Genomic DNA, 12,400 nt, shown 5'->3' on the forward strand with positions numbered 1-12,400 from the left:
GAAAATTGTGCTGCCAATAAAAATTGCAACAATTTATATTTCTGACAGCCAACAAAAAAAAAAGAAACAACAACAAAGTGAAGCTGGCGATGCACGTCGTCAAATTAAATGTGTGCACGATGAGCTGTTTTACGGCCAGTGTTGGTAGCTGTCGCTGCTGTTGCGGGAGGTGTTGTAAGCCGTTGTAAGCCGTTGTAGACGTTTGCCGGCCACTCGCAGCCACATGGCGGGCGCTCCTCATTCGCATAGCTGGTCGCTGAGCTGGCTGAGCTGGCTGCCTGCCTAGCTGGGATTTCTGATTTGAATTTATTGGCCAGGTTTGCATAGTTTGGCTTATGACTCGTTTATTTCGATAATTGTTTAAATAACATTTACCCAAAGTGCGCCAATCAAGCCAGCCAATAATGTATAACAGTTTATGGCAATTCAAATGCTGCAGCTATAAAAATGTACCAAAAGGGGTACTTTTCTTTGGTACCCAATGGTACTTTTTAATGTGCAAATATCAATATCAATAATATATTGTGTAAATATGTGCTTAGTATTTTTAACAGTTCTAACAATTGAAGAGAGTATAAAAGACTCCAAGCACTAAAATTAAAACACATTTAAATATTTAAGATTATAAAACTTTATTCTTAAACTTGTATAAAATTGGTAATTTTATAATAAATTTTGCTAGATGTTCTTGTTATTTTACTGTTACAACACATTTTGTCACTCGCAACTCCGACATATAACAGTTTATAACAGTTAATAGCAATTAAAATTGTACCGCAAGGGGTACTCTTGATGCAACTAGGGACTTTTTTGGTACCCATATTATTATTTTAATAAAATATTCAGTATATTTGCGTTTGTTATCACTAATAACTTGTGTAAATATATGCCTAATATTGTTGACCGTTCTAACAATTGAAGAGAGTATAAAAGACTCCAAGCACTAAAATAAAAACACATTTAAATATTTAAGATTATAAAACTTTATTCTTTAATTTGTATAAAAATGGTAATTTTTCATAAAATTTGGTAGATATTCTTGTTATTTACTGGTACAACACATTTTGTCACTCGCAACTCCGGCATATAACAGTTTATAGCAGTTTGTAGCTGTGCAATTGCTTCAGCCATAACCTTAACTCCTAACTCTGCTTGCCCCCGCTCGCACCTCGAGCGACTGCACAGCATTACGGGCCGTCTCTGTTATTTCCTTGGGTATATTTGTGCCTAGGGGCACAAAGCCGTTCTTGTCAGCCGTATAGCTGACCTCCACACGCTCGCCCTGGCTGTCGATGTAGCGATAAACGCCAGAGATTTCCAGCTCCGCATCGTCATCATCATCAGCATTGTCAACATCATCATTATGTTTACCTGAGCGCCTCACGATGCCCACCTCCTCGCGGTAGCTGCCATCGGCGCCTTCGTAGGCAAAGAAATAGGAGCCATCGTTTTTTTGCTCTGCCAGCGACTTGATGATCGGCACCAGCTGCTGCCCCTCACTTCCGCTCCCGCTCCCGCTCGTTGGCGCGCTCCAGCTCGAGCTCCAGCTGCCGGCGCAGCACAGCACCCAAAGTAAGCACTGTCAAGGGACGTGGGGTGTGTAGGGGTTTATCAATGGAGATTTTTTTGGACATTTATCGCTGTTGTTTGTGGCTTACCAATCGAAACATGTTTTATGGCAGCTCTTGCGAATTTATGCTAATACTGGGCGCGCACAAACAGTTCTCAGCGTTTTTATAGCATTTCTCTGATTAGGCTGGGTCAATAGAAAGTTGCGAGACGAGTCGCAGCGAGTCGTTGAACTGCTGCACATTTGCAATTTAAAGTGCCTTTTAAGTTCTGAGCTAGCCAACTTATGTAACTATTCGATTATACACGTTTACACTGTGCAAAAGAGTATATTGGGTTTCGTTTTAATCAAGAGTATGTTCGTCTTTCAGTTCGTGTTAAACGTAAATGTTAATATAAGCTGTTAACATTAACATAAGCCTTTAACAGGCAACTAGTGTTGGAAAGCAGTTATAATATATGCTAGACCTAAGCATCTGCTAATCAAGTCATGCAAAAGAGTATATTATGTCCGTCCATTAGTTTGTGTTAAACGTAAATGTTAATGTAAACTGTTAACATTAACATAAGCTTTTAACAACTAAGCGCCAGAATGGAACTAGTGTTAGATAGCAGTTGTAATATATAGACATAAGTATTTGCTAATCAAGTCATGCAAAAGAGTATATTGACTTCCAATTAATCAAGAGTATGTTCGTCTTTCAGTCCGTCTTAGACGTAAAAGTAAATGTTAATTTAAGCTGTTAACATTAACATAAGCTTTTAGTGTTGGAAAGCAGTTATAATACGTGCTAGACATGAGCATTTGCTAATCAAGTCAAACTGGTCACACTCTATTTAAAGAAGACGGCGCGAGGTGACACCAGACTCCGAAAGCAATTGCCATAAGATAATATTCAAAACGAAAGAATATGCTATTTATATAATTAATCATCTATTCAAGTCATATTTTTAAAATAATCTTTCTATTATTATAAATGTGGCAGTTAGCATGTTTAAAGCTGGACTGGGAACGAGTATTAGGCAGTCGTTAGCAGCCGACTGCAACATTTTTACCTGTTGGCCTGTTGGTCTGCGTGTTAACTGTGACACATCAGCTAGATGCGTGCTAACTGACGTGGGTGCATGTATATTGTATCTTGTGGATTGTAGATTGCATCTGGTAGGTGCAGCGGCAGCTAATAAAATTTGTCAAATTGCTTGTACAAACATGTCGCTGGGTGGGCGTTGCGGTGCCATGCCCCGAAAGCGAAAGGTGCTGCATGTGTAACGGCTGACTGGCTTAGAAAATAGCTGGCAAAAATACTTTTCCACTTGACTACCATGCAAATTCCACCGCCGCTCCATTGCCATATACGCCGAGTCTCTCACTTTCCGCCACAGTTTTTCGGCCACATTTGAATTTAGCCCGTTGCCAGTTGCCAGTTGTTACAGTGGGTGGGCAGGGGCTAGGGCACGGGCAGAAGCAGGGGCGAGGGCAGGGGCAGGGGCACTGAGAAGCGACTAACATTTATGCCACAAGAATTTAATAATAATTTTTGGCAATTTCGCAATCTAACAATGGCAACGAGGCTGTTACTGCCGCAGTGGCAAGACTCTCCAAGTCGATGCTGAATACCCTACATGCGACAATTAAATAGGGTATATTAGGGCGTGCATGACAAAGTCGGCAACTATCGCCAATATGAGGCTCCTAAAATAACATATAGAATTAACTACCCTCTTCAAGAGTAGGCTAGAGGAGGATACAAAATAAATCCACCAACATTGCAATTTTGTTCAATTTGGGATCTCTTTTAATCAATTTTTGTCAAATAGAAAATATTTGTTATATAGGAGCCCGGCTCCTCATTAGAATAATTAAATTTCAATTGTATTTCTTTAAAAATCGCAAATAATTAATCTGTTTTTATGTGTGTTACATATTCTAATAAAATGGTTCAATCTTTTCCAGCTTTCAACTATTTACAGGGTATCTTGCAGTCGTATCTTGGCAACATACTTCGCTCTGATTCGGTGTTGGCATTTGCCTTGGCGCAAAATGGGCGTTAAGCGCAACACGCCCAGTTACAAAAAAAAAGAGAAAAAACTAAAAAATCAACAAAAATAAACTAAAACTAAAAGACAGGCTCGGGCTGCAGCTTCAAGACGTATCTGTAAATTGATTCCAAGACGATTTCAAACTAGTCTGGCTCTCCGTTACGATTGATAGAAAATGGAAACACATTAATGAGTTTTGTTTTGAGTTTACAATGCCAACGAGTGCATAACTCAGGTGCGACACATTAACCTTTACCGAGCTGCCTATGCAGATGCAGGTGAAGATGAAGATGGAGATGAAGATGAGGTGAGCGGAGCCGGATATATGTTATATACGCACAGATCGGCCAGATCGTATCGCTTGCAGCTTTAATCAATTAGCAGCTAGAAGCTGATTGCGTCCAAATGTCAATTGCCTCCATTTCAGCTTTATGACCACTAAAACCCATTAATAATATTATATCGAGTGCTCACTCCGGCTTCGGCTCCAGTTCGAATGGTATGTTAGTTCCCAAGCTATTCTTGATTTTCATATTGTTGCGTTTCTTTTCTTTTTGTATTTTGTTTTGTTTTGTGCATTTTTGCATTAGCTCTGCACCACATTTTTATCTCTGACTGCGTATTGTTTCGTTCATTTTCCCAACTTGAACATAAATATTGCAAAACAAGCAACAGCTCTTAATTATTCATAACCAACCCATAGATATTTATATGCGTAATAAAGCTATAAGATATGATAGATATAAATAAAGGTCTTCAAATCGTATTCTGTGCTTGCATAGCTATCAGCTAAGAAATATATTGTCCAGCTTTTGGAAAACAACAAATTATATAGCATAATAATATAATTATTAAAAAGCTAAAGTATAGTTTAATGATTACATTTAAAAGTTGAACACGGCATATTTCAGTGTTGGAAAAATCACAAAAAAAAGCATGAGCAGGAAATCGATTTTAAACCCTAGCAAAAAAAATAGATATTAATATAAATAAATAATATAATTATCATCAAATTTCTATTTATATTTTTATTAATTTTGACTACACCTAATAATGATTACATTAAAAAGTTGAGCACGCCATATTTCAGTGTTGGAAAGTTCACAAATAAGGCATGCGCAGGAAAACCTGAATAAAACATATTAGCTTAAAAGGGCTACAAATTTTGTATGTCTAATCATTTATAGTTAGCTTAAAAATAAATTATTTGTATGTATATAGCTGATACGTTTGCTGCGTAGCGCATTTAAAAGTGTTTGCAGCCTGTCAAAATCAAATTTGTAATTCAATTTAGACGCAGCATACTTTCAGGCGGCTGCAATAAATGCGAGCACATTTAAAGCATAAAAACGGGCAGAAATGCATTAAATATAATACTCAGAATAAACGCAAAACTACGTATTTTAATTAATCACAAAATAATTAAAAGAATTCAAATATTAAATTCAATATATTTTTCTTACCCTAGCTACAGTCGTCATTTTCAGGGCATGTCCATTCGCAACAGTAGCTGCGACCTTCCCCAAAAAGGCGTACAGATTGAAAAGCCCCATAAAAAAATTAAATATTCAATTAGGCACTGAGCAGAACATGAAACGAGATATGTTCAAAAAATAACAAAAGCAACAACAACAAAAATTATAATAATTGCAAGCGAGAACGCATTAAAAATGTAAAGATCGCATTAAGTCAGGGAGTAGTTAGGGCACGGCTGTTGGTTGGCTACAAAGTTATAAATGACTTATGACAATCATAACTGAACAGATCTGGCCAACGCCTTGTGGCATGACGAACGACGAGGAATGATAAATGACAAATGACAAATGCTCGCAGAGAGACAATGGAACGTCTCCAAGTGGAGCTTGGGGCAGAATTCACAGGCTCTATCTGCGAGTCTGCCTCCTGGCTAGATAAAAATGTCTGAGTAACATCTTCAAGTCTCATAATTGTTGTTAAATGTGTTTTTTTTTCGACTCCAACTCAACCTTGACCATTGGGTAAAAGTTGCGTATACGCCAAGTCAGCCCCACAAACCCAAAAGCCAGAAGCCGAGCTGAGATCCGATCGAGAGCAGTAAAAAGCCGTCAGCACATAACTCACATAAACACCTTAAGAACAAAAGAAGCGAATCGATGCAGCGAAGAAAAAGAAGAAGAAGAAGAAAAAATGGTGTGCATTTGCATACGGCAATGTATCTGTGGGCATGGGGCATGCATCTTCTAGATGCAACATCATAAATATAGCCACACATGTTGCGGAAAAACTCAGCCCCGCTTGCAAATTCGTTTGTCCTTCTGTCAATGGCCAATAAAAAACCAATAAAGCTGCCAACCAGCAACCGTCAGCAGTTGCTGTTAACACGATTCGCATGTAGATAAATTACAGCCCCCATCATCAGCAGCCTGCTGTTGCAGCAGCAGGTCGACTACCAGATACTCTGTTTACCCTAAATAACTTCTGTATTCTGTATCTATAGAGCTTAGGGATGAATTTTAAATGTGGTAATATAGGAAAAATATATAGAAATTGGGGAAAATATTCTTGCAGCTTTACATAATATAAATATCGAAATTGAGTATCGATAAATATCGATTTAACGGCCTATCGATAAACACAAGCTCAGTCGCAAAAGAAATATTATTCCTAAATAACTTCTAAATGTATTCTCTTATCTCGCTCTGACATCTAAAGAGCTTAGGGATGAATTTTAATGTACGAAAAATATATAGAAATTGGGGAAAATATTCAGTTATAATAATAATAAATAATAATAATAATAAATATATATATATATATAAATAATACATAATAATAATAAATAATAATAAATAAATAATATTAAACGTAATCTCAATAACGAAATTGAATATCGATAACTATCGATTTAACGGCTTATCGATAAGTTCAAGTTAACCTGAGCTGCGTGAAATTAACGAGAATTTATATTGCAACTGTTGTTGCATCTACAAAATAATAATCTTCCACTTTTACACAGTCTTTTGTTGCTGATCGATCAAAAAAATATCGATTGTCTAAATATAGTAAAATGAACAAAGTTTAAGAAAATATACTCCACGAACAATTTCTGCCTGTTGCATGCATTCTACACACATGCAATATACCCGTTTCGTAGTTATATTCAGGGCAGAGCATAGCAAGATCAAAATCAAGATCAAGCCAGCGCAGTTGGTCAGATATGGCAGCTAGCTGCCCGGCTGCCCAGATGCCAGCGAGTGGAAGACAGGAAGCGTTGCCGCTGGGCGCCCGGCGACCGACGCCCGGCGATTCTTATGATCGAGCTGCGCTTTAGGGCCCAGGCTGCGGCTGGTTGAGCTTGGCTGGCTGTGAGATTTAGACGTATAAATAGAACTGGCCCGCGCTGCTGCAGTCGCAGTCGTTGCAACGCTTTCGGCTAGTTCAAGTGGCAGCAGCAGCAGCAGAAGCATCGATACTCGATACTCGATACCCGATACCCGTTCCCCCCCAAGTGAAACGTCAGATTTATCGAGCGTGTAATTTGTTAAGCGTTTTTCGTGAGATTTATGACAGCGTCGACAGCTTAAATGCGGGTAAAGCTAAACTCCATCCTCCGCCCCCCCCCCCCCTTTCGCCGGCAGTCCATGTCGAGCTAAACAAGTCCATGTTTCCATTCGCAGTGCTTTGTGTTTTCCGTGCTGTGGCTGGCGCTAATTGCCGCCGGCCGCGCCCAGCTGCCCGGCGCCCCCTTCCAGCAGTCGCCCTTCCAGCAGCGCCAGCCGCTGCAGCAGCAGCAGCAGCAGCAGCAGCTGCCCTTCCAGCAGCGCCAGCGACAGCAGGTGTCCGGCCAGGGCCTGTTTCCGGCACAGGGCAATCCGCTGAATCCACTCAACCCGCTAAATCCCTTGGCCCCGCCCATTGCTCCGCTGGCCGCCGGCGTGCCCAATCCGTACGCACGCTACAATCAATACCAGCAGCAGCAGCAGCCGCAGGGGAACTATGTGCCCATCACGGCCTATCAGAACGAACTGAATCTGGATGGCAGCTTCTCCTATGGCTATGCCGCCGCCGATGGCACCACCGCCCAGGCGCAGGGCTATGTCAAGAATCTCGGCTACGGCGAGGGCGTCGAGGCGCAGGTGAGCCATTTCCCTAGCTTAATTGAAAGATTTGCTTTTTATTTTATTCCCGACCAGGTCATACAAGGCTCCTATTCGTATACCTCGCCGGAGGGCACGCCCATCACCGTGCGCTACATCGCCGATGAGAATGGCTTTCGTGCTGAGGGCACCGGCATTCCGGCCACGCCTTCCTACTTTGTGGGCGCACAGCCGTATCAACAGGGCGTGCTGAATCCCAATCTGAATCCCTATCAGACGCCCTACAGACAACTGCCGACGTCCACGGCTGGATTTCGGCCGGCGCCCGGCCAGCAACTGACGCCGCAGCAACAGCAACAGCAGCAGCAACAATTGCAGCAACAGCAGCAACAGCTGCAGCAGCGCAATTTCCCGAATACCGGACAATATCAGCCGGAGCAGCCCTTCAACACCCTCAACTCGGGCAACTTGCCAGCCCAGTATGCGGGTCAATTCGGCCAGCAATTGGGCAGCAATCTAAACCCACAGCAACAGCAACAACAGCCGCAGCAGAACCTCAACCAGCAGCAGCAGCAGCAACAGCAGCAACAACAGCAACAACAGCAGCAACAGCAGCAAAAGGATCAACGCAACGAGCAGCAGCAACAGACGCTGATCACACAGCAATTGAGGGGCAGACCCAACCAGCTGGTGGATCCCTATGGCTATAATCAGCAGTACAACAGGCGCTTCAAGAAGTCATCCAAGCTATAAGCAGCACAATCAAGTTCTATTTCAGCTATATATAACACATATATATTTGCGAATTAGTCGATTTAGTCGCATTCAAACGCGTGAAATACATGCGCCCATAAAATCCAAAGACAATTTCTATTAGATCACAAAGGAGGCCCATTTTTAAGGCAAAAAATTAATTATGATGCCATTTTGTCAAATGTAAAATTTTATAATGCATTTTTTTGAATGTCAATCGACAGTAGGGGATCAGGCTAGTTCAAAAAAGTATATCTTTCAAAAATCAGACAATTTTTAGCGGAATTTTCGAAAAAATAAGAAAAACTTCTTAATTATAACGGCATCGTTTTTCCCCTAGCAAGCGCTATCTTTTGTTTGAACTTTGAAGCATCTTTTAAGTAGTAACCGCCATCTATTGTATTTAAAAAGATTATTGTAGCGCTTTCTATTGCTCTAATTATGTCTTCTTTTTGGAATAAGCGCAGTCTATCGCTTGAAGTATGAACCATATTCTGAATAGTAATTTATAGCATACTTTCATGCTGAGACTAAACGCTGCAACTCAAGAATTGTGTTGCATACTTTCGGGGTGGAAGTTAAGAGGAGGAGCAAATTTTTCGTATAATTTAAATGGTGTTGTATTTCAGGATTTCCAAACAAAATCAAAAAACGTGGTATGCCAGTCGATGCCAGAGATCCGTACGAGTTCAAAAACGTATAACTTTCCAAATTCGGACCAGTTTTAGCCGAATTATCGCAAAAAAACGAAAAATCTTCAAAATTATAACGGCATTTTTTCGCGTTTTTCTGTATCTTGGCCAAATAAAGCCCGATCTTGGAAAGATTGGTCGCATTCAACTCGTGGTCACAGCCATTTTCAGCCAACATCGTCAATTTTGCAAAAAACATAGTATTTTTCCTTAAATTGGGCCATTTCTTAGAATGCAGATTTTTTGGTGGCAATCGATGTTGGCATCCGTACGAGTAGAAAGAGGTATATCATTTCGAAATCGGTCATATGGAACCCGAGATATTTCAATTTTAATATTTGATCAAAAATAAGTCTCAAAACGTATTTGTAGACAGCACGAAAGTATGCAGTACTACTAAAATTCTGCTAAAAACCGCTACAAACGGCTATAAATGGCTACATCTCGGCTAAATAAAGCCCGCAATTGGACTGTATTTAGCCGAGATATTTCATTATAAACACTTTACAAAATGTTAGTCTATGCGTATATTGTGAATGGTAATTTTTATGAGCGGACCAAAAGTATGCCATGCTTTGTTTGCTTTACTTCCAAGTGCACAACCACACGAAACTTTTTGGGAAATTTTAAATGGCCATATCTCGGCCAAATAAAGCCCGATAACGGGCAGATTGGGCGCGTTGAACTCGTGGAGGTCCATAGAATAGAATGGCATCAACGTTTTTTGATATCAGAAAAATGTCATTTTTCGAAAAAAACGTGATGGTTACACTGTATTTTTGATGATTTTGGGTCATCTCTTAGAATGCGGATTTTTGGATGGCAATCGATAGTCGGCATCCGTACGAGTAGAATGAGGTATATCTCTCCGCAATTGGACTGTATTTAGCCGAGATATTTCATTATAAACACTTTACAAAATGTTAGTCTATGCGTATATTGTGAATGGTAATTTTTATGAGCGGACCAAAAGTATGCCATGCTTTGTTTGCTTTACTTCCAAGTGCACAACCACACGAATCTTTTTGGGAAATTTTAAATGGCCATATCTCGGCCAAATAAAGCCCGATAACGGGCAGATTGGGCGCGTTGAACTCGTGGAGGTCCATAGAATAGAATGGCATCAACGTTTTTTGATATCAGAAAAATGTCATTTTTCGAAAAAAACGTGATGGTTACACTGTATTTTTGATGATTTTGGGTCATCTCTTAGAATGCGGATTTTTGGATGGCAATCGATAGTCGGCATCCGTACGAGTAGAATGAGGTATATCTCTCCGCAATTGGACTGTATTTAGCCGAGATATTTCATTATAAACACTTTACAAAATGTTAGTCTATGCGTATATTGTGAATGGTAATTTTTATGAGCGGACCAAAAGTATGCCATGCTTTGTTTGCTTTACTTCCAAGTGCACAACCACACGAATCTTTTTGGGAAATTTTAAATGGCCATATCTCGGCCAAATAAAGCCCGATAACGGGCAGATTGGGCGCGTTGAACTCGTGGAGGTCCATAGAATAGAATGGCATCAACGTTTTTTGATATCAGAAAAATGTCATTTTTCGAAAAAAACGTGATGGTTACACTGTATTTTTGATGATTTTGGGTCATCTCTTAGAATGCGGATTTTTGGATGGCAATCGATAGTCGGCATCCGTACGAGTAGAATGAGGTATATCTCTCCGCAATTGGACTGTATTTAGCCGAGATATTTCATTATAAACACTTTACAAAATGTTAGTCTATGCGTATATTGTGAATGGTAATTTTTATGAGCGGACCAAAAGTATGCCATGCTTTGTTTGCTTTACTTCCAAGTGCACAACCACACGAATCTTTTTGGGAAACTTTAAATGGCCATATCTCGGCCAAATAAAGCCCGATAACGGGCAGATTGGGCGCGTTGAACTCGTGGAGGCCCATAGAATAGAATGGCATCAACGTTTTTTGATATCAGAAAAATGTCATTTTTCGAAAAAAACGTGATGGTTACACTGTATTTTTGATGATTTTGGGTCATCTCTTAGAATGCGGATTTTTGGATGGCAATCGATAGTCGGCATCCGTACGAGTAGAAAGAGGTATACCACTCCGCAATTGGACTGTATTTAGCCGAGATATTTCATTATAAACACTTTACAAAATGTTAGTCTATGCGTATATTGTGAATGGTAATTTTTATGAGCGGACCAAAAGTATGCCATGCTTTGTTTGCTTTACTTCCAAGTGCACAACCACACGAATCTTTTTGGGAAATTTTAAATGGCCATATCTCGGCCAAATAAAGCCCGATAACGGGCAGATTGGGCGCGTTGAACTCGTGGAGGTCCATAGAATAGAATGGCATCAACGTTTTTTGATATCAGAAAAATGTCATTTTTCGAAAAAAACGTGATGGTATTGATGATTTTGGGTCATCTCTTAGAATGCGGATTTTTGGATGGCAATCGATAGTCGGCATCCGTACGAGTAGAATGAGGTATATCTCTCCGCAATTGGACTGTATTTAGCCGAGATATTTCATTATAAACACTTTACAAAATGTTAGTCTATGCGTATATTGTGAATGGTAATTTTTATGAGCGGACCAAAAGTATGCCATGCTTTGTTTGCTTTACTTCCAAGTGCACAACCACACGAATCTTTTTGGGAAATTTTAAATGGCCATATCTCGGCCAAATAAAGCCCGATAACGGGCAGATTGGGCGCGTTGAACTCGTGGAGGTCCATAGAATAGAATGGCATCAACGTTTTTTGATATCAGAAAAATGTCATTTTTCGAAAAAAACGTGATGGTTACACTGTATTTTTGATGATTTTGGGTCATCTCTTAGAATGCGGATTTTTGGATGGCAATCGATAGTCGGCATCCGTACGAGTAGAATGAGGTATATCTCTCCGCAATTGGACTGTATTTAGCCGAGATATTTCATTATAAACACTTTACAAAATGTTAGTCTATGCGTATATTGTGAATGGTAATTTTTATGAGCGGACCAAAAGTATGCCATGCTTTGTTTGCTTTACTTCCAAGTGCACAACCACACGAATCTTTTTGGGAAATTTTAAATGGCCATATCTCGGCCAAATAAAGCCCGATAACGGGCAGATTGGGCGCGTTGAACTCGTGGAGGTCCATAGAATAGAATGGCATCAACGTTTTTTGATATCAGAAAAATGTCATTTTTCGAAAAAAACGTGATGGTTACACTGTATTTTTGATGATTTTGGGTCATCTCTTAGAATGCGGATTTTTGGATGGCAAT

General features: G+C 40.0%; 2 protein-coding genes across 2 annotated transcripts; one reads left to right on the top strand and one right to left on the bottom strand.

Moving 5' to 3' along the window:
* Positions 1-1,135: 1,135 nt before the first annotated feature.
* On the bottom strand, positions 1,136-1,843 carry Cpr47Ed (Cuticular protein 47Ed). The gene is made up of 2 exons (XM_064691883.1): positions 1,659-1,843; positions 1,136-1,579 (listed from the first exon to the last, which is right to left on the bottom strand). Exons 1-2 carry the CDS (start codon positions 1,668-1,670, stop codon positions 1,136-1,138), a joined length of 456 nt encoding a protein of 151 aa, XP_064547953.1. The 5' UTR covers positions 1,671-1,843.
* Positions 1,844-6,995: 5,152 nt separating this feature from the next.
* Positions 6,996-8,552, top strand: Cpr47Ee (Cuticular protein 47Ee). Its single transcript, XM_064691959.1, has 3 exons — positions 6,996-7,178; positions 7,266-7,724; positions 7,782-8,552. The coding sequence occupies exons 1-3, from the start codon at positions 7,173-7,175 to the stop codon at positions 8,436-8,438; spliced, it is 1,122 nt and encodes a 373-aa protein (XP_064548029.1). The 5' UTR covers positions 6,996-7,172; the 3' UTR covers positions 8,439-8,552.
* The last annotated feature ends 3,848 nt before the right edge of the window (positions 8,553-12,400 follow it).

The sequence above is a fragment of the Drosophila montana genome, unplaced genomic scaffold, assembly GCF_035044405.1.
Source record: "Drosophila montana isolate Dmon_TW-CO22-7 unplaced genomic scaffold, ASM3504440v1 contig_3469_1, whole genome shotgun sequence".
NCBI classification, from domain to species: domain Eukaryota; kingdom Metazoa; phylum Arthropoda; class Insecta; order Diptera; family Drosophilidae; genus Drosophila; species Drosophila montana.

Excerpts from the sequence above, each read along its gene's own strand:
- Cpr47Ee (XM_064691959.1), top strand. Across the intron at positions 7,725-7,781 it reads GCGAGGGCGTCGAGGCGCAG|GTCATACAAGGCTCCTATTC; the intron begins GTGAGCCATTTC and ends ATTCCCGACCAG.